Below are 23,190 nucleotides of genomic sequence, written 5' to 3'. Positions count from 1 at the left end.
AAGAACATGTGACAAAAAACATTCATTTATTAGAGTAGATTTCTAGTCAACCTTGAATCAAATTTGCTTAAGTAAATATATAGTTCTGATAAATAATTTTGAGTTATTTTTCAAATCAAACTTGTTTTATCAAGCATAATTATGATATATATTTAATCTTTTCAAACTATTTGAACCTCGCTCAATTTTGAATTTTTTTTTCAAACCAAGCTCAAAATTATTTAAAATTATACCTTAACTGTTTAACTTTATTACATCCATAGGTATACACACCATGATCATACACCAATAAAGATTCCAAATGCACATGTACGGATGAAAGACTAATTTTCTAAAATTTTCTATGTGGAACCCATCAACCCAAGCCTTTTTAGGGAGATAAACCCAAAAATACATACAACCACAACCACCGACCCTGTCGTTATAAAGCTGCCGGCCGACCATCTTTCCTCGGATCACTAACGGCGGTAAGCATCCCTCTCAAAACATTACGATGGTCATACTTCACTTTCCTATTATCCTTAACTTTTGTCAAAGTTTGAACGATAAGCTGACATATAGCTCCACTAGCTTTTGGCTTCAACACATGACCCCTTTCCTCCAAAAATCTCCTTCGATCATTAGAAAGCTCGATATGATCTCCATCAATCACTGTCAAGTTTTCATAATTTACCACATTCGGTATCAACTGCATTACGTACAAAAACAAATTAACTTTTTAACCTTATATTGTACAATAGTGTGTAACTACGATTAAAAGACATGTGAGAGAAATTGGGTAAGACCTTGTGGTAGACACGTGGCGACTGAACCGCAGTCGAAGGGTCCATGCCTAAGATAAAACCGTTGATGAAAACTTGGGCAACTGCGGGAATAATTTCCATTCCACCACTCCCCCCAATCACCCCGACTAATTGATCATCCTGTAGAATGAATGTTTTTAAGATAATAACAAATTACGTTATTGCCCTTTTAAGTTCGAGAATTTTACCTTGAGGATGATAATTGGAGTCATTGAGGATAATGGCCGTTTATTTGGTTGTATAAAATTAAAAGGTGAAGGAGGGAGGGTGTTGGGCGATATTTCAGTAGGAACTGAAAAATCGCCCATTTCATTGTTTAACACAATGCCTGTGGAACTAGAGAGAACCCCGCCTCCAAATGGGTAGTTCACGGTGGTTGTCATTGATACTGCGTTTCTTTCGGCATCCACTATGCAAAAATGACTTGTTCCGTGGTCTAGTAGTTGACTCCACCTTGAAAAATTATAAAGTTGATTATCGCAGTAAAAATTGTTTTGTATTTGGTTGACATTGTTTGACATTGTTGTTATTGTAGAATTTTAGGAAGAAATGAAAGTGAAATGTTGTAATAAAGTAATAAACAAATCAAGGAAATAAGTTTGTTATTTTTTGCATTTAAGACTAATTTTTAAGGACAAACGAAGTGAAGAGGTAACTTACTTGGGCATGTAATATGCGGGTGGAAAAGTGGTGTTGTCGAAAATACGTTTTTGAATTTTTTTAGCGAATGCGGGTGAAAGCATTTCGGCTACAGTTTTACTTATATTGACAAAATCCGGATCGCCCAAATTCATACGAATAGCAAACATGTGCTTCAATGCTTCAATGAGACGGTGTAAACCCAACGAACCCTTTGCAGCATTTGAGTTCTCATAGCTTTGTAAGATATTTAAAACCTATATTTCACCAATGTTGTCATGACCATCTCACTTCCGATATTAAAAATGACAAAATACAGAAACATATTTGTACTTTTAACATTTTTCAATTTATATACTTAAGAGTATTTTTTGTAGTGATTTAACCATTATACTTTTGTGAACGTTTAAAAAGATTATTTTTCTCGGTTATCCAGTTTAAAAATATTTTCTATAGTGATAAAATCAATAATATGTTTTAGAAAATACTAAGCAACCTACCAAAGCTAGCCCCAACGTACCACTCGATGGGGCTGGCATCCCTAAAACAGTGTAACCCATAGTATCCACTTCAAGTGCATCTGCAACCTCAACTTCATAATCCCTCAAATCTTCCATTGTCAAAATCCCACCGATATCTTGAACATCCTTAACCAACTTCTCCCCAATCACACCACCATAAAACGCTTCTGGCCCTTCATTTGCTATAATTTCTAAAGTCAAACCAAGCTTAGGGTTATAGCAAATGTCCCCGGCTTCTAGAACCTTCCCTTTTGGTGCATACACTTGTTGCAAGCCGGGGTCTTTCTTTATTGTAGAAGCAAAGCTTGAAATACTATTGGCAAGATAAGGTGCAACCAAGAATCCATCTTTAGCGAGCTTAATGGCCGGATTAAATAATGTCTTCCATGGTAAACGACCGTATTTTGACCAAGCTTTATATAGACCGGCTATCTCTCCGGGAACACCCATTGATAATGCTCCGAAATATTTGGAGTTTAGATCTTTCTCGTACATGTTCTGTGTCATAACAACTACTACATTAGTATTTTCTAAAAGGAATCAAAAAGAAAAAACATTTATTAAAGGAAATATTTTCCTTTCTTTTTTAAGTAAAATGTAAAGTAGATGAATGATATTTGAGAAAATTATATATGGCGGGAAACTAGAAAGGATAGAATTACATAAGAGTAATTTTGCAAGAAAAAAAATAATAAGGATTGAATGGAAAAGATAAATAAGAGTATAAGACCAAGTATGTTACTTTTATTCTAAGAGGGTGTTTGGCTTAGCTTTTGTGGGGCAAAAGTTTTTTTGTAAAAGGACTTTTTACAAAAATTGTTTTTTAAATTATGTTTGGATTAGTTTTTGAAGGGAAAAAGTCAAAAGTTGGGGGGTATAAAGGTAATTTAATGTTTTAAGGGGTTGAATTGATGAATTGATTAGGGTAGTTGTGGAGGTATAAAGGTAATTTAATGTTTTAAGTGGTTGAAAAGTTGGAAAAGTCATGTTTACATGACTTTTCAAAAAGACATCATTTCCTCTATTGAAAAAATTTATTATAAAAGTCATTTTCATTTTACCAAACATCTTTTTGACTTTTAGAAAAACGAAAATTCACTTTTAAAAGTATACCAAACACCCTCTAAGTTTTCATTGTTAGAATTTTTTTTTTTTTTAATATTTAATTAAATATTATAATTGTTAAATTTTATAAAAAGGTAAACTAAAAAATAAATTAATTTATAATAAAAGTAATAAAAATATGTTTTTTGACATCATATTAAAAAAAATGGTGTTAAAAGAAATCATCTTTTTTGCGTTTCTTCTTTGTGTTAAGGTTGTACATATGCCGTTAGATTTCATTTTGGACATAGTTTTCTAAAATGTTTAAATACATGTTTTCAAAGAAAATTTTGGAATTTCTATATTAGATATCATTTAATTCGAAATAACGGAAAGCTAAAAGAACTTTTTTTCAATAATGAGTTGCAACTTCTAATGACGTGACAAAATACAACTCGTATTTCAAGCATTGCAAAATAGATTATTAGTTAGTTTAAAAGTCATAATAATATATGTTGAATATATCTATAGGACACCTACTTTACAATTATCGTATATGTTTTTTCTAGAATCGCAATGAAGCTACACACCTAACACGTTTTCTATCTTATATCCATGTGATACTTTGTTTCTTAGAGTTGCACATTTATAATATTAAATCCAGCAAAACACATGATTACTCATTTATGGTTAACAAAAACATATTCTTTATTAGGATTTTGGACACACTACTTTGTGATTATACATCGTGCATACACACTTATAGTAATTTAGATTATTATTTATGCAAAAAGTACAACCAGCAATGCATAAGTAGGAAGATACGAACCTCTGAAGCAGCCAAAGGGGCAGTTTCCCTGAAATCAAATGCTAGCGTTTGTGATGTCTCCGCCGATCGGACAACCATGAAGCCACCACCTCCGATACCACTAGCCATCGGATTCACAACACCAACACACAGAGCAACGGCCACCGATGCATCAACCGCATGGCCGCCGGATCGAAGGACGGATGCTCCGATCTCAGAGCAACGAGCATCGTCGGCGGCCACCACTGCTCCCATTGACTCAACTGTATCGCTGTTTTGTATCTTCCTTTTCCCGCCATCTAACAAGCTAGAACTTGAGCTTGAGCTGCCTCCTAATGTAAGGATGATAACTGAAATACAGCAAACAAATTGGGGCAATTGTAAATCCATGGATGCTCTTCAGCTATTGAATATGCTCAAACTTCGTGAAAACGTTATCTAATCAATTCCGTTATCGTTTACCGAATCATTTGATCACATAATCTTCTGTATCAACTTTAATAATCACCGAAAAGTTTCACTCAAATTTATTGAATTTACAACTAAAGCTACCATTCATAACAATATATTCAACGATTAAGGCGATTTCATAGAAATAATAACCGAATTGAAACATATGGTGATTCGAGTTACGACAAAATGAAGGATTGAAATCAAGGCAAAGGAATCACTTACATATTACAGAGATGATTGACATGATAATGATATACTGAAGAGGCGTTCTCCATTTTTTGCTGTTTTTATTATAATATTCTTCTTCTTCTTGAGACAAAAATGGAGCTTTCGTGCTCTTTTCGGCAATCATCTCTGACTCTCACACGGACGGCAAGACCATGGTGAGGAGTGACGAGTCGTATCTTATTTTATAGAAAAGCAATTTAGAATTTTAGATATAAAATATGTTTGGGAAATTGGAGCTCCATAAACGTTGGGAATTTTGTATGTACTCTTGTACTTATCTATTAAGTTATTTTCGATAAAGGTTTTGCTACCCAAAAACGACCTTTTAGGATTGACTTTCCTTAAGACGAGTTTCCTTCAAATAATTAAGCTGTTGTTTTTTGTTTTTTAACAAATGTGTCTATAATTTACATTGATAATATTTAGACTTTACGCCTTGTTCCCGAGTTCTACTTAAGGAGAGAAATGGGAGGATGCGGAGGGAAAGTGAGGGGTGACGAAGGAAAACTATGTTCCCGAGTTTCATTAATAGAAGGAAAGTGAGGGGAGGGGAAGGATTTTGGAGCCATATTTTCCTTCCAAATTTTCCTCCCAAATTGGACGGATTTGGGAAGGAAAATTTGAAGTTTTATTTTCTTTTTCCTCCTAACTCGGGAACACAAAACATAAAATTTTTCTTTCATTTCCTCCGAACTCGGAAACACGGAATAATTAATATTTTCCTTCACCTCCCTTTCTTTCTGTCAAAATTTCCATCCTTTTCCTTTAATGAATTTAAGAAAAAACTCGGGAACAAGGCGTTAGAGTAAATTATACAAACCATATTTCATATAGGTGTCAAAATAAACATTCAGTCTCTGTTTTTAAAAATTAATTTGGATCATCCTTCGTTTGTTTAAAAATTATACATTTCATCCTTCTGGACATAAAAAGACCGTTTTGCCTTTACTTATTTAATTTTTGATTTATTTATTTATTATTAATTCATTAAAAGAAATTGTTTATTAAGTATTTATCTTTACCTACCTACTGTGAACTCAAATACCATATGTTCGTAAACTTTTGATTTAGAATAACATGTGGTGCTTTGTTAAAATCGCCAAATTTTAATCCAATTGTTATTATATTTACCCGTTTACTGGTTGACCTAGTCGGCTTATCCAATGGTCAATTGAGAATAGTTATATTCTTTTATTGTTTTTGAACCGTAAATGATCAAACAACCTTATAATTGTTTTTCACCTTTGTCGTTTTACCCTGGTTGATGGTAGAATTTGAGATTTAGTTTTGATTTGTTATTATATTAATTTCTTCCTTTAAGAGTTCAAGCTCAAAAATAAAGGTGAGATTTTTCCAAGTCTCTTTTATTTTACTGCTCAAGTCTTTTTCCGTGAGTGCTTGAGAAATTATGTTTTTTAATTGAGTTTCAAAAGTGAAATTGTTACTTTCTTATAGTAAAAGCAAATAACATGTTAAATATTTAAAATAAATAACATGAATGTTATCGGTTAGTTTTTTTAGCTATTTAACCATAATATACGGAAAAATGTTTTATATATGAACAACTACCTTTTTATGTCATTTTTGGGTGATCTTAGGATCCCGGTCTCGATCTTATGATATCGATCTTACAAACTTAAAAACGATCATACATATGATTTCGATCTTGACAAATTTGGTTATTGTATTATTAGATTCAAATCCAATTCCGGAAATTATTTTATAATCCGTTCTTATATGAGAGAGAGACCATAATTCTCCACAACAAAACTTAGCCATAGGACTCATATAGTTAGAAAAAAATTGTTTCAGTGGAAATGCAAAAATTGGATAAACACAAGGACCATTTATGTAATTTAGTCTGTAATTTATAAAATAAAATGACAAAATCCAATAAACCAAGACCTGCCACAAATCAATTATTTCATGTTGAGTAGCGTATTAGAGTAGAAGTTGAAATTTCAACTTTAGGAAAAGGTAGGCATGCTTATATTCATGGGGTCCATTATATAATCTTTAATTTGTCAATTGTCACTGTATTTCTTTTTATAGATAATCAATAGACTAAATTACAGACTTGGGCGCTCTGTTTTGCTTCGATGTGCATTTTTGTCCAACTTTTTAAAAATTGATATGGCTAGTCTGTGGTTTCTGTTAATAGATGTATGCTAAATGGTTGTATATGAATCTACTATACATAAAAGAGTCAATTGAATCCTCGTTTTTTACTACAAACCTTCAAAATACCGAGACATCCTCTAATATGATAACAAAAATTCATTTATAAAATGGAAGATTAGACAAAACTACAACCACATAGCATACTAAATTAAGTTATACTAGTCGAAAGAGACTATAGGTAGTGGAATAGTTTGTGATCCAAAACGATAAGTGTTAATACCATAAATTAAGTTATATAACACTTAATTAATATCATGACACGACTAATTAAGGCTTAATGACTTATAGTTAATAAGTTATTTATTTAAACCCTTTGTTCTTGTACGAAAACACAATATGTATGTGAGAGGAGTTTGCCCCATTGGTTAAGTGTCGGTTCCCAAATTAAGTAAGATAATACTTAAATAATATCACGACACGATTTTACAAAGTTTATAAATTTGAAACTTATTAGTTTTACATATAAATTATACAAACGCTTGTACAAGATTTCTATAGTAAAGTTAACCATTTTAACGTTTTCACGAAATGCGATATGACTTTATTTTATATAAATTGAGACTCAAAATCCTTGTATAAAAAACATTTTGGTCGTGAGAACCATATAATTTTTTTATATAAGTTTGACTTACTTATATGTATTTTGCCAAATTTGATAAGTTTGGTCTAATTTAACGCAGCCCCGTGAGTTGTGTTGATCGAGAAAGCTTTTGTTGTCACCTTTTCCTCTTTGGTCTAATTTTGTCCTCTTGCTTCGACTTTGTTGATTGATCCAAAAGGTCCAAATGTAGATACCAAGGAACCCAAAACACATAAATATAAGCCCAAGAGTTCATAACTCAAAAAATCATTCAAAGACACATCAATTTCTTAGCCAATAAATCTCATCTTCCAATCCATCAAGCTCAAGTTTCTTCTATAAAATCTTCAAAGTAAAGCTCCAACGACATCAATCTTCAATCCACTCTCTTTGATAACCTCCAACAATCCCGATTATTCGCTCGAACTTCGTTAGTCTTCCGAATCTCCCTCCACACTCCGCTTCATTTCTCCAAATATCTGCAATAAAGCTACAAAAACTCGATAGTACCCGATATAGATATAAAATAACGAAAAGGAAAAAATATACATAATGATTAACTAAAAATAAAATAAAATATGTTAAAATAAACTATAAAAATAAGTAAATCGGCTTTTAATACATCCACCAACCATGTTTGTTTATCTTTTGCATCCTTAATCCTACTAACTATCCTAATGCATATAACTTTACGTAAGTTTCCAAATAGCTAATCCCCAATGGTACCTAAGCGATTAAGATTTCATTATAATAAATAAAACAATGTAAAACAAAATAAAAGTTGTATAAAAATATACTAGTTCCATGCATCCAAATCTTTTGCAACCAGCAAATTATTATGTTCCATAAATCAACATTCCAACATGAAAATAAGACATGCATATGTTATTTCATAAAACATAAGCTTTAAAACAACCCAAGTAAATAAGTAATAAACAAGGTATCAAAAGGAATCGGCGCTGGGAAGCATTGTGTCTTAAACTCGTTGATAACATCCTCATCTAACCATGTAGCACTCCCAAACTATATACCAAACATAAGGAAAAACTTCTCAAGTCTACGTCTATCCTCCAGCTAGAAACCACAACTCACCATCTTCATAATCACAATGAATCACTGAAAGGAGCATTACATGGATGAGTTGTATGTCCGCATTCGTATTTCCAAGATCTACGCACGATCCAAAACATGAAGTCTTAGATAGGGTCATACGAGTTAAAGGAGACAACCTTTCTCTTATTTTGTCCATAAATTGCATATTGCTCTCGATGGTCAATATGGTCTGAGAGTTTAAAGAACGTATCTAGATATTGAAGCACTCACAAAAAAATACAACTACATACTCGTGGAGATACAGTTACACCCACATGAATAATATCAAGCACCACCATGGTGACACATGTCGCATTATGTTTGTGAGTGTGTTCATCATTCGTGTTGAGGAGCGTTCTCTTAGCACTACCTCATTTTCAGTTAGGAAAATGTTAATGTATGTTTATAAAACTACAATAACAAAATACTTTAAAATGCTAACCCCCAGCTTGCCAGAATGTTATTAAGATAGTTATGATTGTTAAATATACTAAAAAACGGATATTTTTTTATTACGTATTTGCTTAAGATAGTTATGATTGTTAAATATACTAAAAAAACAAATATTTATTGATTACGTAATTGCAACGAAAGCATGTCCCCGTCTGATAATCCACAACAGCAAAAGGATGATAATCCACAACACAAATGAACTTTTGAATGTGGTGACCTATGGGGTCTTTCACGGGTTATTTTTGCGTATCATATTATCATTTTGTTAAATTTGAGAAAAGTAGTGTTGAACCAAAGATAAGGACCCAATACATAGTCATGGAATAAATCAAAAATATTTGGCACAATTAAGACATTATAAAAAAAATGACAATTAAGTTCTAAATATTTACGAAACTGCCATCACGCCCGGGAGCCCTCTTCTAACCTTTGACATTTTTTTAATCAACGCACGATATTGATTCCCATATTCTTACAAAAATAGAAATTCTCATCTGAACCCAACTATCTAGAAAGATGAGGTATCCTTTCCTAACCATCCAACCACTTTGGAACCACCCACAAATTACAACCATAGAACGAATCTGATCCAATGGCTGTAATTGAGTTTCAATCCATCATGCCTTATTTTTCAGGGTAACCTCCTTCGAAATACATGGACGAGATGACAGCACGCCGACACGACATACTTCTATGGTGACTCATCATCAACAATTACAAAGAGCACCTCCTCAGTCAATAAACCCTTTTCAGGTTTTCTTTGTGGATAACAATTTTAGGTTTTCTTTTGAACTTGACTATATATATATATATATATATATATATATATATATATATATATATATATATATATATATATATATATATATATATATATATATATATATATATGTATAGAGATACCTAAGTTTATGGGGTTGTTAGGTATATTCACTTTTCTCATATATATATATATATATATATATATATATATATATATATATATATATATATATATATATATATATATATATATATATATATATATGAGAAAAGTGAATATACCTAACAACCCCATAAACTTAGGTATCTAACATCTAATACTACGTCGTTTTGGTTGATTTCCACATATCTTATTATTCTAAATTTTAATTAAAAAACAGTTTCCATAACTATTTCACAGAGACGTCATTGTATACTTGAGATTTTTGTTGAATATTCTCAATCGATTATTTTCTTTTAACCTATCAATCGATTGGATTCTATTTTCTGGCTGATCAGGAGTCCTACTTTTCAATTGATTGGTGCTGCTTGCTGTAAGTGGAAATTAAGATATTATACTTATGCTCTTTTTTATATCAGAAACGTAAGTAAGAATTAAAATATGAGGCTTACGTGATTTTCCAATTGTGCATATTGTATACATTAATTAGACATTAATGGTGAATTTGATCATTTGCGTAACCATTGTTCCACTAATTTCCTATTTTTTCTTCTTATCTTCATTCCTCACGTGAGGAATCAAACTAGGCATTAATGGTGTAGTCAATTGAATAGTTAATCAACTTGTATGCATTACAGAGGAAAAAAAATTATGAGGCTTATGCGATTTTCCAATTAGCCATCTTGTATACATTAATTAAACATTAATGGTGATGCCCTACAAGTGTTCGATGTAATGCCTAAGTGTCCATTTTCAACAGAATACAACAACTTGCAAGTTATTTAAACAGTCTTGATAATATGTCGAATGGATCAAAGATCTAATTTTGAAGGCCTCACTACTCACCAATTTTTATTGAATTTTTGTCCATGTAACCTCGTTTTTTAAGAAACACACTCTATTGTTTTACAATCACCCAAGGTTTGAACTTTTGCTTAAACTGTTGGCGGCATAACATTTTATAATGAACCATGTCATTAATAGTATCAATTTTCTTAGTATTCTGTTAGGTTACTAATCCTTTGCATACATTTTGGTGGATATATAGAGTAACACAAACATTTATTAACAAACATATCACTTGTTTCATCAATTGCTTGTTATTGTACCAAATTATTCATTTTCACTTTAATTCTTTTGTGTTTTTCTTTTTTTAGAAATACCAGCATGTTTTTTGGGATGATTTGTTCACTGCAATATCTTGTGTTGTTTCTGTGCCTTTTGCCTTTTTATACTGGCTTCCTTCCCCTGCTATTTTTCGTAAATTTTCTTGATTTGTATGTAAAGAACCCATTTTATTTCACAGAACATAGAACACAATTGATTGGGTTAGTTCTATGTTGTAGAGTAGTCATGGGAAATTGGCAAGACAAATGGCGCTTTTGATGGCGTTCTATGATTATTCAACGAATTGTATAAAGGTATAATTTTTATAATTTCCATTTTTGTTCTCGAGTGTTTATCTTTTTAAAGGTTTATTCACATTCATAAAATTACATGCATTTTGTAGCATATAGGAAAACTTCTCATACTCTCAACACCATTTGTTTATCTAAGTATGCATCAAATAGCAACAAAACTTTACTTTCTACATATAATAGCAACCGTTTTACATTTTTCATGATATTTAGGTACCTCTTACACTATATCTTCTCATAGAATGACAATATAGATGCATACTATCAAGTATCAACATTCATGTTTGTTTGCTTTTTTGTAGGCCTAATTGGCTTTGGTAAATAAATGTTTTGTCATATAATCCCCTTTCCTTCTCTATTTTCATTGATCGATTCCTTTTTCTTATAATACCTTTGATTTATGCGTTGCTGCTTGCATCTGTTTGAATTTTTTTCCCGCATAATTAAGGTTCGTGCTTTTGAACAACCATTATTAAATAAAGTTATAAACCTCCTATTTTTTTTTTTTTGCTAAAACAGTTTTCAATGTTTGAGTGCAAGCTATTTTATGACAAAATAATTTATCATGCTAGTGATTCGACTTCTATATGATGCTTCAACTTCAAATGATCTTGTGTATTATGATGACTATCAAGCATGAGCTTCCAAGGAACAAACTGGCGAGTTCTCATTGTTTCCAGGAAAAGAGTTTTATAGTGATCGTATGTGTCGATCTAGTATGTTTAGAAAATGAAGTTGCATAAGGTTATTAAGACCAAAATTGTATATTGACAGATATTGTTTTATCTACTAGTGTATCATATATTAGTTTGCCAAACGACCATGTAATTACATTTCACCAATAATATCAATGTACTTGAATTATGATTTTGTTTGGCTAATGACCGATGTATTTATACATGTGTACTTTTCATTGTACTATGACTTTTAACCATAAATAGCAATGTACTTACACTTTTTGACAAAAAATAACAACTTAATCTTTATAAACCATGTTAAGATAATAATGCACCTCGTTTTAATTCGGTTTGAACTTATTTTCATTTTAAACCAAAAGTGACAAACTACTTTCGTTTTTAACCAAAACTGACAGCGTACTTTAAATTTTGACCAAAAATGGCAGCCTACTTTCGTTTTTAATGAGAAACGGCAAACTAATTTCGTTTTTAACCAAAAATGGCAGAATATTTTTGTTTTTAACCAAAAATGGTAGCCTACTTTCATTTTTAACGAAAATTGGCAAGCTACTTTCATTTTAACCAAAAATGGCAGAATATTTTCGTTTTTAACCAAAACAAAGAAAAAATGCAATTAACAAAAATATAACCTATCCAGATTTGCATAAAAATGTTTTCTCCGAAACAAAGAAAAATGCAATTAACAAAAAACAGAATGTCAAGAAATGTCTAGATTTATCATTTTCTCAATGAAACTACAGCTCTCATCCTTCTTTCTCTTGCATCGATTCATCTTCCTGAAACATGAAAAGTAAATAAATCATTAATATGATTATCAAACTTGTAAAATTATTAAAAAAAAGTTATTATTAAACGTACTTTTCTTTTTGAACAACTAGTAGCGTAATGACCCAATCTTTGGCAGTAAGAGCACGTTCGTTTTTTCGGGGCTTCTAAAGAAGACTTAATTCTACTTGCAACTCTAGGACGCCCTTTCGTGTTAGTTGGACCAAGAGGATCCCTGACAGATAATTAGGGCATCATATCTACTTGTGAAATTCCCACACACGAACCTTGAGATGCATTCTCAAATGCTATAGGTTTCTTTCGAGTTGCTTGATCATCTAAAATACTTATCAATAGATTATTGAGTTTTTGTATATCCGAAGGGGAGTCTCTTGCTTGATTAATTACTTTAGTGAAATTTGAACGGACACACCATAATGTGTAGAAACTAACTTCGTTTTCATTGTTTATTTCTTCGAGTCCGATTATACTATTACCCACCTTGTACCTAGCATTAAGTGTCCACCGATGTAAAATATAGTGACTAGGTAGTGTTTCAACATGTCTTTTCTTCATCACATATAGGCAATGTTTGCATAAAATCCCACATGTCTCATACTTAGAACAGGAACATGTGACATTGACTTCATTAGAAAAACGAAATGTAACAATTCGCCAATATGTTTTTTCAACTTTTAGTTGCCCCACTCGATATGTGCTTTCTTCGGTACCCTTGCTTATAGTCTCGTGAGTTAAATTGCTAGTAGCTTCTATCCATTCTTTTTTGAACATATCAAAAATCTTTCTTGTATAACACTCACCTACTTTTTCTTCGATTGGATGAATAGAAGAAAGAACCGGTCTCGAGTTCATAGTCTTGAAGTCTTCATCTTCTTCGGCGGCCCTTCGAGAATCAACCGCTTTGTCATATTGCACTACAAATTCATTCAACAGAGTCTTCGAGTTAACAAATCCATCAAAAAATGAATTAATACTCTGACTTCGTCCGCTTGTGGTCATACCAGCCAAGAAAACATCCTTTAAAAAGGCTTTAGCCCAGTGTATTCGTTGGTCATACATGTCACTTATCCAACAATTGTTTTCCAATCTATACTTATCACGCATAACTTCCCACCTACTTTCAAATTCTTCAACGGTGTCACTATTTACCCATTCTGTATATGATTCTTTAAAATCACAATAACGGGAAACATACGGTTTAATGTGTTCATGTTCATGCTTCTTAATATGCCATCCACAAAAACGATGTCGAGTGTTTGGAAACACTTTTTTTATTGCATTACCCATAGCTTTGTCTTGATTGGTAATAATTGCCTTCGGACATTTGCCAAACATACATTTAAGGAATTGCTCAAACAACCATTCAAAAGTTTCTTCTTTTTCATTTTCTAGCAATGCTCCACCAAAAAGTATAGATTGTCCATGATGATTAACACCAACAAAGGGAGCAAAAGGCATCTTGAATTTGTTTGTCATATAAGTGACATCAAACACAACAACATCGCTAAATTTAGTATAGGCATCTCTTGATCTTCCATCAGCCCAAAAAATATTTTTAGGACACCCATCATCACATAAATCCACAGAAAAGTATTGTAAGGCTTTATCTTGGAAATGTTTTATAAGTCCATAGAACTCCTTTCCTCTGTATTGTTTTCGTTGCTCAGATAAGACATCGGCACACTGCTTTGAAGTAACATCAGCTACGGCGGCTGAGGTTTTCATTCCATTAAAAGCCTTTCTAACCTCACAAGGTTTCAATCCTGATTAACCTAGTTTCACCATAAGAGATTTGCATTCCATTGAACGATGGAACTTATTATGGGATCGATGCTTCATCACCTTCGTTGGTGTCATGCTCATATCATGATTGTGTGTGTCATTAAAAGTGTCTACAAACCATTTACCATCCTTATTTTTTGAAATTCGAAGTTCTGCTTTACATCCGAGTCTAACTTCTCTACGCCGTTTTTTCTCAATTCCACTTGAAGCATTATCATCTAACCGTTTAAAACCTTCTTTGTCGCATACATATATCTTCCGATAAGGTTCCTTTGTCGACTTATGTTTAAATGTGGAATCACGACGTATACCAAATCCATGTAAAAATGCATAATCATTATAAAATGTATATGCATCATCAGGTGTATCGAAAACCATTCCCACTATACTTTCATCCTTAGACTTTCCTTCATTACATTCTACCATTCTGATTGGTTCATTATTATCAATAACATGTATTTCAGTAGGCTGAGCAACTTCTTCAGCCATCATGCCCTAAATAATTAAAGTAAAAAACACCATTAACAACTTATATATGAAATTGCTTATTAATTAAGCATTTTTTTTCCGTCTCTAATCAAGTCTATTAACTATTCAATTGATTAGCATCGTTAATGCATAGTTTGATTCCTCATGAGGAGTAACGATAAAAAAAAAAATAAATAAATAAATAAATAAATAAATAAATAAATAATGGAATAATGGTTACACAAATGATCAAACACCACGACTTCCAAAATCAGCATTAATGTTTAATTAATGTATATAAGATGGCTAATTGGAAAATCATATAAGCCTCATGATTTTCTTCCTCGGTAATGCATACAAGTTGATTAACTATTCAATTGATTACACCATCAATGCCTAGTTTGATTCCTCACGTGAGGAGTGAAGATAAAAAGAAAAAACAGTAAATTAATTGAGGAGTGAAGATAAAAAGAAAAAACAGTAAATTAATGGAAGAATGGTTACGCAAATGATCAAAGACCAATTCCAAATTCACCATTAATGTCCAATTAATGTATACAATATGCACAATTGGAAAATCACGTAAGCCTTATATTTTAATTCTCACTTAGGTTGCTGATAAAAAAAGAGCACAGGTATGATATCTTAATTTCCACTTACAGCAAGCAGCAACAATCAATTGAAAAGTAGGACTCTTGATCAGCCAGAAAATAGAATCCAGTCGATTGACAACAATAAGGTGCAAGAATCGATTAATAGGTTAAAAGAAAACAATTGATTGAGAATAATCAACAAAAATCTCACATATACAATCACGTCTCTGTAAAATAGTTATGGAAACTGCTTTTTTTAATTAAAATTTAGAATAATAAGATTTGTGGAAATCAACCAAAACGACGTAGTATTAGATGTTAGGTACCTAAGCTTATATGGGGTTGTTAGGTATATTCACTTTTCCCTATATATATATATATATATATATATATATATATATATATATATATATATATATATATATATATATATAGCTTCTTGAATTTCATTTTTATGTCTTAAGAACAAAATCATTAACATATAACAATGATTATGAACCAAAACCTTTTTGGGTGAAAATCTAAACAACAAAACCCTACCCATCTAACAGTACAAGATTCCAATCCCCCCCCCCCCCCCCCCCCCCCAAAAAAAAAAAAAACAGCATTCAAAACCCGTCATCCGACCCCATACTCTAAACCTACATCCGTTGCATATACGTGTATTCATGATTTTGAGTCTCTCTGATGTTTTAAAAATTTATATTTTTTTTGTACTTTCTTTCTTATAAACTACACACACAAATAAAAAAAATAAAAAAATAAAAAAAAAGGAATGTGGATATATGTTTTGTTTCACGACTGCCAAAAAACAGTGGGATCATTACAGTATAATGTTCGATCTTGAATTTCTTGATCAGCCACATGATAATCAATTAGTTGTGCCTGTATAACTTTACACACCATCAATCCAGATGGAAGCATCCACCATCCACCATCATCCCTGCACATTTAGGTTTTTAAGGTTAAATAAAATGGAAAATTGTAAGATAAGAGTAAAATAGCAGCAGCTTACAAGCTTAAGCTCCAGGACAAAGAATTTAAATGATTGTCGTTTGGGGGGAGTTGATTCTTGTAATGAAAATATCCACATATGAAGGCCACAACCTGTTTTTTCAGAAACATGTAAATATTATTTGTAGTTAACATATAATATCATAATTTTTTTTTTTTTTGAAGTGTTGAAGGGAATGACTTATGCTTACAACATTGACCAAGGAAGTGATGTTCCAGAGTGCATAAAAACGTGCAAGCCCTGATGAACGCTTAGGAGTATGACTAAATAAAGCGCTGATTCCAGCTGGAAATGGGAGGAGAATACCAAGAGGGGGAAGAGATAACACCAAAAATAAATCCACCATGGAATTTGAGTAAAGCTGAAGCAACATCAGTAACACAAGTATAAAATCTCCTAAAAGAAGAATAGATATCACCAACCCAACAAGATCCTGCAAAACCATTAAATAATTATAATAATATTACAAAAATCTATTTGGTTGAGTCTGAAGGAATTGAATAATTATTACCTGATGACCAACTGGTTTGGTGTTGCATATGATAAAAGATAGAGGATACCACATCATGTTTTCTCTAAGTGTTCTTAAGCTAATATCATCTAGAATCCATCCAGATGCTCTTCTATGTGTCATTAAGGGTTCAGACTCTTGGAAATGGACACGTTCTTCAACTTTACCACGATGATTCACGAAATAGCTGCACATCATGTAAGTATCAAATTCAAAATCAATGTATGTATGTTAAATTAGGTAGATTTTTCAAGTATCTAAAGTCCTGAATTACCTTGACTGCACCTCGGGATCGGGTAGACCATGTGGACTGCTAATTGAAGGTGGTGGGGCCCGCTGATACTCAACTGCAGAAACTACCAATCCGAATTGATAATAACCCAATGCAGTTGGCTGAAAGCAAGCTAAATCAACGCGTATTCTGTGCACACTTAAAGTTGGATTTGCATACGTGTCAAGCCAGCTTATGATTGGTCGGAAAGTTGACTTTAACTGATCGCGTCTAACAAGCCGTAGCTGTGCATTTAGACCAGCAACTAATCGGTACCAAATTGTCGATGTCACAGCCTGAAAAAAAAAATATTTTTGTTGGAACATTGCACTTTTAACTTTTTTTCTTATTGAAGATTTAAGGAATTGAATGAATCAAAACCTGACTCATGAGGCTTGTTAGAATATTGTCACTATGAAGAACGAAAGGAGCCATGTAACTTCCATCTCCTCCAAAAACTAAAGAGAGTGGAAATCTTTGATGGAGTGAAGGAGGAAGGTCGTCTCTCTTCTCATCTCCACCAAGGAAAAAATCCACATATGCAAGCATCATATCAGAAGTTGCAGAAACCTGCATTTAACAAATAATATAAAGAGAAATGAAATTATAAGAAACAAATGATTGAAAGTAGATTTTTATTTGTTGGATATAGAAGGATAAAAGGGAACACCTTAAGCCCCTCATAGAGAGCACGGGAACGACATGAACGCAAGCACGCGTGATCATATTCTGATCTAACAAATTCACGTAATCTTTGTATCTTTTTTTTGCGACACCATTGCAGCCATGTCCAGGAAAATGGATATGCAATCACAGAAAGGATGCTGTAAAATGATCCTTCCCACCATTGAAAAGCTGCTAAACAATTTATCTCCTCTGCAAACCTATTGAATGCATCTTCATATCTGCCACACACCCAAAATTCATAATCATCAAATCATTTCAATTCTTTAAGCTATTACCAAGGCTTAGATCACGTTTCCTTGATGTTTTTATTTATAGAAAATCACTGTCAAACTTGGAAAAACTAGACGAGGGAAATTTTGTAAAACGCATACACAATTTCAGCTACTTGTTCTGAAGGGGAATGAGGGAGATGCCAAGGTTCACTGAAACTATTGGATCCCATGAAGTACATTCTGTGGACATGATTCTGGGATTCCTCATGTCTATTTGTTTCAAGAACCTGAAAAAAAAAATCAAATTCCGTTTCAAACACACCATGGAATGGAATCTCAAATTCAAATTCCATTTGAATCTACAAACCAAACACACGCTTTAATAAGTAAGAATGGAAGTTAAAAAATGGACCTCATTCAATGATTCCAAGAAAGGAACAGATCGATCCAACTGCAAGCCACGTCGAGTGGGAACTAATCCAGGCAATTCATCCCCACCAATAAATTTCACACGAGCAACACTAAGTACAAGGGCAAAAAGGAGGAGCAAACCTAGAAGCATACAACCAAATAGCCATGGCCCACCAAACGTATAAATTAACTCCTCAAATGTTGTATAGCAGTGAGGCATGTGGTATCTCTCAGACACACACTTGTAAGGACAAGGAACATCAGAAACACCACCTGTAATGTAATAATATTAGATGCTTTGTTAAAAGGGAAAAAGAAAATCGACTTGTTTTGGAATAAATAAAAGAAATACCTCGAACAGGGGTAAAAATGGCACGATGTGGAAACTCTAGAGCTGGGCAATCATAGCAAAGATCTCTTTCTGACCCACTCACATTCTTGTAAGTGCCAAGTGGGCATTCCTAAGATTGTGAAGGGAAACATATTAGAGAGGGATATTTGATATTTCAGCTCATTTATGTGATTAAAGCTATGAATAAAAAGAGTAACAAATGTACCTCACAAAAAATACCATACAGCCCTTGTGGACAAACTATTCCAGTGATAGTCCCATTATTCCCTGGTTGCCCAAGACCTTTACCAATTCCTCCTCTTTCATATTTAAAAAAAAATCAAATATATAATATAAGGAATAAATAGAGAAGGTAAATATATAAGATGAAAAAAAAAATGTAGTAATTTAATTTGTGAAGAATCAAACCCAATATTAATGGTTCCATTAACACTAGCGACAGGTTGATATTCATCTCCAACTGTAATATCTGACCAATGAAAATGAATCCTACCACCACCCCCACCACCAGCATTCTGACTACCATACCCTCCACCAGTTGAGATTACAGATGAATCGCCAAGTGTCAATCTATCAACAAAAAGAAGAACACTTCCACCAGATCCTCCACCAGCATGCTTCACATCTTGTTTTCTTATATTTTCTCCAAAACTTTCTCCATCAGCTGTCAGTGACCCATAGATTGACAAACTCGACAAAGAGTGCTCCAATGACCCCATCACTATTTCAAATTCCAAATTAAAAAAAAAAAAAAAAAAAAAAAAAAAAAAAAAAGTAAGCTGTTACAAATTACTATTTTACCCATAACAGTATTTTACTTTCAACCTTAAAGATTCAGAAGCTTACATACCTATGATACCACCACCAGCAGTTGCACCACCTAAATTATCATCTCCACTGCCACTACCAAACTCACAAGGAAAATCAGCATCACCATAAGGAACACCACCTTCAACAACAATACTGTTGTTATAGTATCCATCACCACCCCTGCCGCCATGTCCCCCACCACCACTAGTACCATCATTCAAGATTTTTCCTTGCCCAGCTCCACCAATGCAGCCTACATAAATTCCAAATCTCAAATGTTTATAAAAAGAAAAAGTTATTTATATTGATGTCTGATGAAAGAAAGTAATAAAGTCTTTACCTAATCCAGAAGCACTTATTGATCCAGATGGTTTGATTAATACACTTCTTACCCATTGAAAATGAACAACGGATCCTTCAATGGAACCTTCAACAACTATCTCTTCAACTCTACATATCTACATATACATAATGACTAATCAGAAAAGGCCTAATAAGATAAGAGACTAAATATATAGCTACTAATTGTAAAATGTACTATACTGGTAAAAAGAGTAACATATGTTGCTATTTGAGCATATCTCATGCAATTTTCCCTTAAACTAACAATTTGTTACCTGAAGAGTGAAGGACAATGAAGAATTCACATTGCAATCTTCAGGTGGATGAATTAATTCCATTGGGCAAACCTCCAGTTCACAATGTGCCCTATCATATATCAACATATCATCTAACTGAAGTCAACCAAATCATTGACCACCACTAAAGATACTTACGAGTGATCAATAGTTGTGTTCTCTAATGGACCTCTTAGCATCGACCCAGGTTCAACCTACATAAGTGGCAAAATATATCATTTTAAAAAGAAATCAGTAATACTAAATAAATAATAGTATAATACAATTACCCTTACATTGATACAGCAAAATATTGATAAAACCAGATGTTGAGCTTCTATAACATTGCCTTCCCCAGTCAAATTCAAAGAACCTTGACCATGAACACCAAGATTTGCATTTGACTGGATTACAGATCCTCCCTGACATACAAGAATACTTAAAAGCTACATTGGTTGACTTTTAAAGTACACCTTTGACTTTAGCAAAGAGAAGGAAAAACTAATTACCTTGAGGACAAGTAAATTGCTAGCCTCAAGCAATGAAGTGGCGATAATTGGATCACCCTCACCATCACCATCTATAAGCATTTTGGAATTCAACATCAAGTGCAATTTAACAGACATTCGCAAAGCCCCATATATCTAAAACAACATATTAAGAAAGCAATAAGAATAGTAGAGATGTAGAATACCACTGGACTTTTTATATTACTACTATAAGAAAACGTATATAATGCCTTTCGGCTCTCACTTACCTTGATTACTGAATCACTCATTAAAAGTTCCTCTGCCATTAATTCAAACTCTGACACAGCATCATGAGGTAAACCAAAGCTTAAAACTGCTCCAGCTGATAAACTAAGTTGTCCTTGAACCTATATATATATCACAGAAAAACAGTCAATTGTTGTGACAATATTTGACAACATATTAAGAATTGTGTGTCAAGTGAGTATTTTAGCAACCTGCACGCGACTCCAACGTAGGGGAACAGCAGCTCTAGCATATTCTTGAATATCAACACTTGTCCAACGAGGCTGATTTGGGAATGCAAAAAAAGGTGTATCTGTATCTGTTGACATGTTGTGGTTGTTGACTCTGAGTCTTCTAGGAACAGCATCATAGAAAGTCCCTGCAGCACCAGAGTTTGCAGGACAACCATAACTTTGTCCCCCTGTGTGAATATGATTGCATCAATTATTTCAAGAAGTGTGAATAAAGATCATTGAAAGCATGAGTGATATCTGATATGAATATACCATGAGCAAAGAATGTTTGATCATCATGTCTGCTGAATACATTCACAGATATTCTTCCACCAGCACCTCCACCAAACCCATTACCTCCAGATGCACTTAAGATGCCACTACCTGTCCTGTTCTTCATAGAACGAACAGAGATGATTGTTGCATAATTAGGTCCAACAAACAATAACAGCAAAAGAAAGGCAAAAAAGATAAAGAAAGAGACCATTACATTTTCCGGGACTTCACGAAAATGCTGCCACCAGAGCCTCCTCCACCTTTGACACCACCATCACCACCATCTGCAAAAATTCTTCCACTGACTTCCACAGCATCCACCACCTCAACCCAAACCCTGCCGCCACCATTCCCTCCATAATCATCATCTTTATTAGTCGCCCCACCTTTGCTTCCATAATTATAGGGTTCAGGTAAATCCGACCACCCATAAGCATCACCACCCCATACATCCTCTGGGAGCTTTGTATTGTCCACAACACAACAAGCACCTCTCCCACCATGCCCTCCACCACCACCAAACACCCCTTTAGGCGAGCCACTTGTATGCTCCGGTGGATCACCACCCATAGCAGTAACATTAACGATTGAACCCTCTTCAAATGTCGCATTCCCTGCCGTCACATGAAGCGTCCCTGCTACTATCTCTGAATTCAACCCTAATCTAAACTCAGAACTAATATTGATAATTATCGAACATCCAGAAGTAAGACATTTAAATTTAACACCAGGGAGTATGTGAAAGTTCCCTTTTCCTTCTATATACACATCAGCAACGAAAATCGTACTAATATTTAGTTCACACGTAGTGTCTAAACTCCCGATTCCTCGTAAATCTTCTTCGCACGATAGAGCCGGAGGGTGTGGTGGTGGAGATGGCGGTGGAGGCGACGGCGGCGAATAATCTCCATGGAAATCAAGAATTGTAGATTCATCGATCGTTGAAGAAACACCAAAATTAGGGTTAGATGAGATAGAACTGAAGCCGTAGATAGTAAAAACAATCAGTAAATAGAAGATACGTGTAGCCATGGAACGAGTGCGATTGAATCATATGCTGATTGATCCTGGCTTAGTTAATTGGTTTGTCTGTTGTTGTCGGGTTAGATTGATCGAACAGCAAGAGTGAGAGAAAGAAGGGTTGTGACAGCGGCGGAGAACGCCGGCAAACGGTGGGAGCCACCGGGCAGACGAGATTGATATCCAATCTTAATCGGGAAAGGATGAATCACAGATGATTTGGTGCATCATTGTCGACTTGAACTGAAAACAAAATGAGATTCGTGTAATGGTGTTCTCTTTGAACATTTGGTCAACTTGTCTTATTCATCATATACTTCCAGACAAAGGTAAATTAAATGTTTTTTTATCGTTGCATTAACATCTCAAACCAATCGTATGGTCATCTCAGTTTTTAGTTAGAGATAATATATTTTAATAGATAAATGTCATAAAAGCTCAAAAGTTTAAGTTATTGTCGATTTAGTTTAAAGCTGGATTTTAAATTCATTAATGTCTCAAATTTGTTTTAATTTGTTTCTTTATATATTTTCACCGGTTTCCCTTGAAAT

At 33.4% G+C, this 23,190-nt stretch overlaps 4 protein-coding genes across 5 annotated transcripts; all 4 read right to left on the bottom strand.

Moving 5' to 3' along the window:
* Positions 1 to 217: 217 nt before the first annotated feature.
* On the bottom strand, positions 218 to 4,718 carry LOC111892592 (glutathione hydrolase 3). Its single transcript, XM_023888645.3, has 7 exons — positions 4,491 to 4,718; positions 3,837 to 4,165; positions 1,943 to 2,461; positions 1,464 to 1,699; positions 992 to 1,256; positions 786 to 923; positions 218 to 688 (listed from the first exon to the last, which is right to left on the bottom strand). The coding sequence occupies exons 1-7, from the start codon at positions 4,618 to 4,620 to the stop codon at positions 422 to 424; spliced, it is 1,884 nt and encodes a 627-aa protein (XP_023744413.1). The 5' UTR covers positions 4,621 to 4,718; the 3' UTR covers positions 218 to 421.
* A 7,735-nt stretch (positions 4,719 to 12,453) lies between these two features.
* LOC111892625 (protein FAR1-RELATED SEQUENCE 5-like) lies at positions 12,454 to 16,036 on the bottom strand. Its single transcript, XM_052771818.1, has 3 exons — positions 15,537 to 16,036; positions 12,699 to 14,903; positions 12,454 to 12,616 (listed from the first exon to the last, which is right to left on the bottom strand). The coding sequence occupies exon 2, from the start codon at positions 14,349 to 14,351 to the stop codon at positions 12,852 to 12,854; it is 1,500 nt and encodes a 499-aa protein (XP_052627778.1). The 5' UTR covers positions 14,352 to 14,903; positions 15,537 to 16,036; the 3' UTR covers positions 12,454 to 12,616; positions 12,699 to 12,851.
* Positions 14,394 to 14,897, bottom strand: LOC128126052 (protein FAR1-RELATED SEQUENCE 8-like). The gene has a single exon (XM_052763776.1). The coding sequence runs from the start codon at positions 14,895 to 14,897 to the stop codon at positions 14,394 to 14,396; it is 504 nt and encodes a 167-aa protein (XP_052619736.1).
* A 121-nt stretch (positions 16,037 to 16,157) lies between the features above and the next one.
* LOC111892550 (uncharacterized) lies at positions 16,158 to 22,928 on the bottom strand. 2 transcript variants are annotated; one of them, XM_023888602.3, is made up of 22 exons: positions 21,834 to 22,928; positions 21,617 to 21,732; positions 21,323 to 21,531; positions 21,113 to 21,232; positions 20,865 to 20,999; positions 20,652 to 20,777; positions 20,515 to 20,570; positions 20,356 to 20,446; positions 20,079 to 20,196; positions 19,779 to 19,991; positions 19,337 to 19,649; positions 19,134 to 19,227; positions 18,929 to 19,037; positions 18,578 to 18,849; positions 18,325 to 18,452; positions 17,937 to 18,171; positions 17,648 to 17,836; positions 17,270 to 17,562; positions 16,996 to 17,182; positions 16,675 to 16,917; positions 16,485 to 16,576; positions 16,158 to 16,412 (listed from the first exon to the last, which is right to left on the bottom strand). In XM_023888602.3, exons 1-22 carry the CDS (start codon positions 22,649 to 22,651, stop codon positions 16,265 to 16,267), a joined length of 4,305 nt encoding a protein of 1,434 aa, XP_023744370.1. In that variant the 5' UTR covers positions 22,652 to 22,928; the 3' UTR covers positions 16,158 to 16,264. The 2 variants fall into 2 exon arrangements, with proteins under 2 accessions (XP_023744370.1, XP_023744371.1); XM_023888603.3 differs by having other exon boundaries at positions 21,617 to 21,737; positions 21,828 to 21,953.
* Positions 22,929 to 23,190: the final 262 nt, after the last annotated feature.

Source organism: Lactuca sativa, chromosome 5 (genome assembly GCF_002870075.4).
Source record: "Lactuca sativa cultivar Salinas chromosome 5, Lsat_Salinas_v11, whole genome shotgun sequence".
Taxonomy (NCBI): Eukaryota; Viridiplantae; Streptophyta; class Magnoliopsida; order Asterales; family Asteraceae; genus Lactuca; species Lactuca sativa.
Note: the sequence above shows the minus strand (reverse complement) of the source record. Positions and strands in the feature narration are given on the sequence as shown.

What these genes read in the sequence shown, in the direction of transcription:
- LOC128126052 (XM_052763776.1), bottom strand. Translation starts at nt 14,897, where the DNA reads ATGGCTGAAGAAGTTGCTCAGCCTACTGAAATACATGTTATTGATAAT.
- LOC111892625 (XM_052771818.1), bottom strand. Translation starts at nt 14,351, where the DNA reads ATGAAAACCTCAGCCGCCGTAGCTGATGTTACTTCAAAGCAGTGTGCC.
- LOC111892592 (XM_023888645.3), bottom strand. Translation starts at nt 4,620, where the DNA reads ATGATTGCCGAAAAGAGCACGAAAGCTCCATTTTTGTCTCAAGAAGAA. An exon ending in GTCAATCATCTCTGTAATAT is followed by an intron (nt 4,166 to 4,490) that starts GTAAGTGATTCC and finishes GCTGTATTTCAG; the next exon opens with TTATCATCCTTACATTAGGA. An exon ending in CCCGCATATTACATGCCCAA is followed by an intron (nt 1,257 to 1,463) that starts GTAAGTTACCTC and finishes TAATTTTTCAAG; the next exon opens with GTGGAGTCAACTACTAGACC.
- LOC111892550 (XM_023888602.3), bottom strand. Translation starts at nt 22,651, where the DNA reads ATGGCTACACGTATCTTCTATTTACTGATTGTTTTTACTATCTACGGC. An exon ending in TTCGTGAAGTCCCGGAAAAT is followed by an intron (nt 21,733 to 21,833) that starts GTAATGGTCTCT and finishes TATGAAGAACAG; the next exon opens with GACAGGTAGTGGCATCTTAA. An exon ending in AATAAGTGCTTCTGGATTAG is followed by an intron (nt 19,992 to 20,078) that starts GTAAAGACTTTA and finishes GAATTTATGTAG; the next exon opens with GCTGCATTGGTGGAGCTGGG.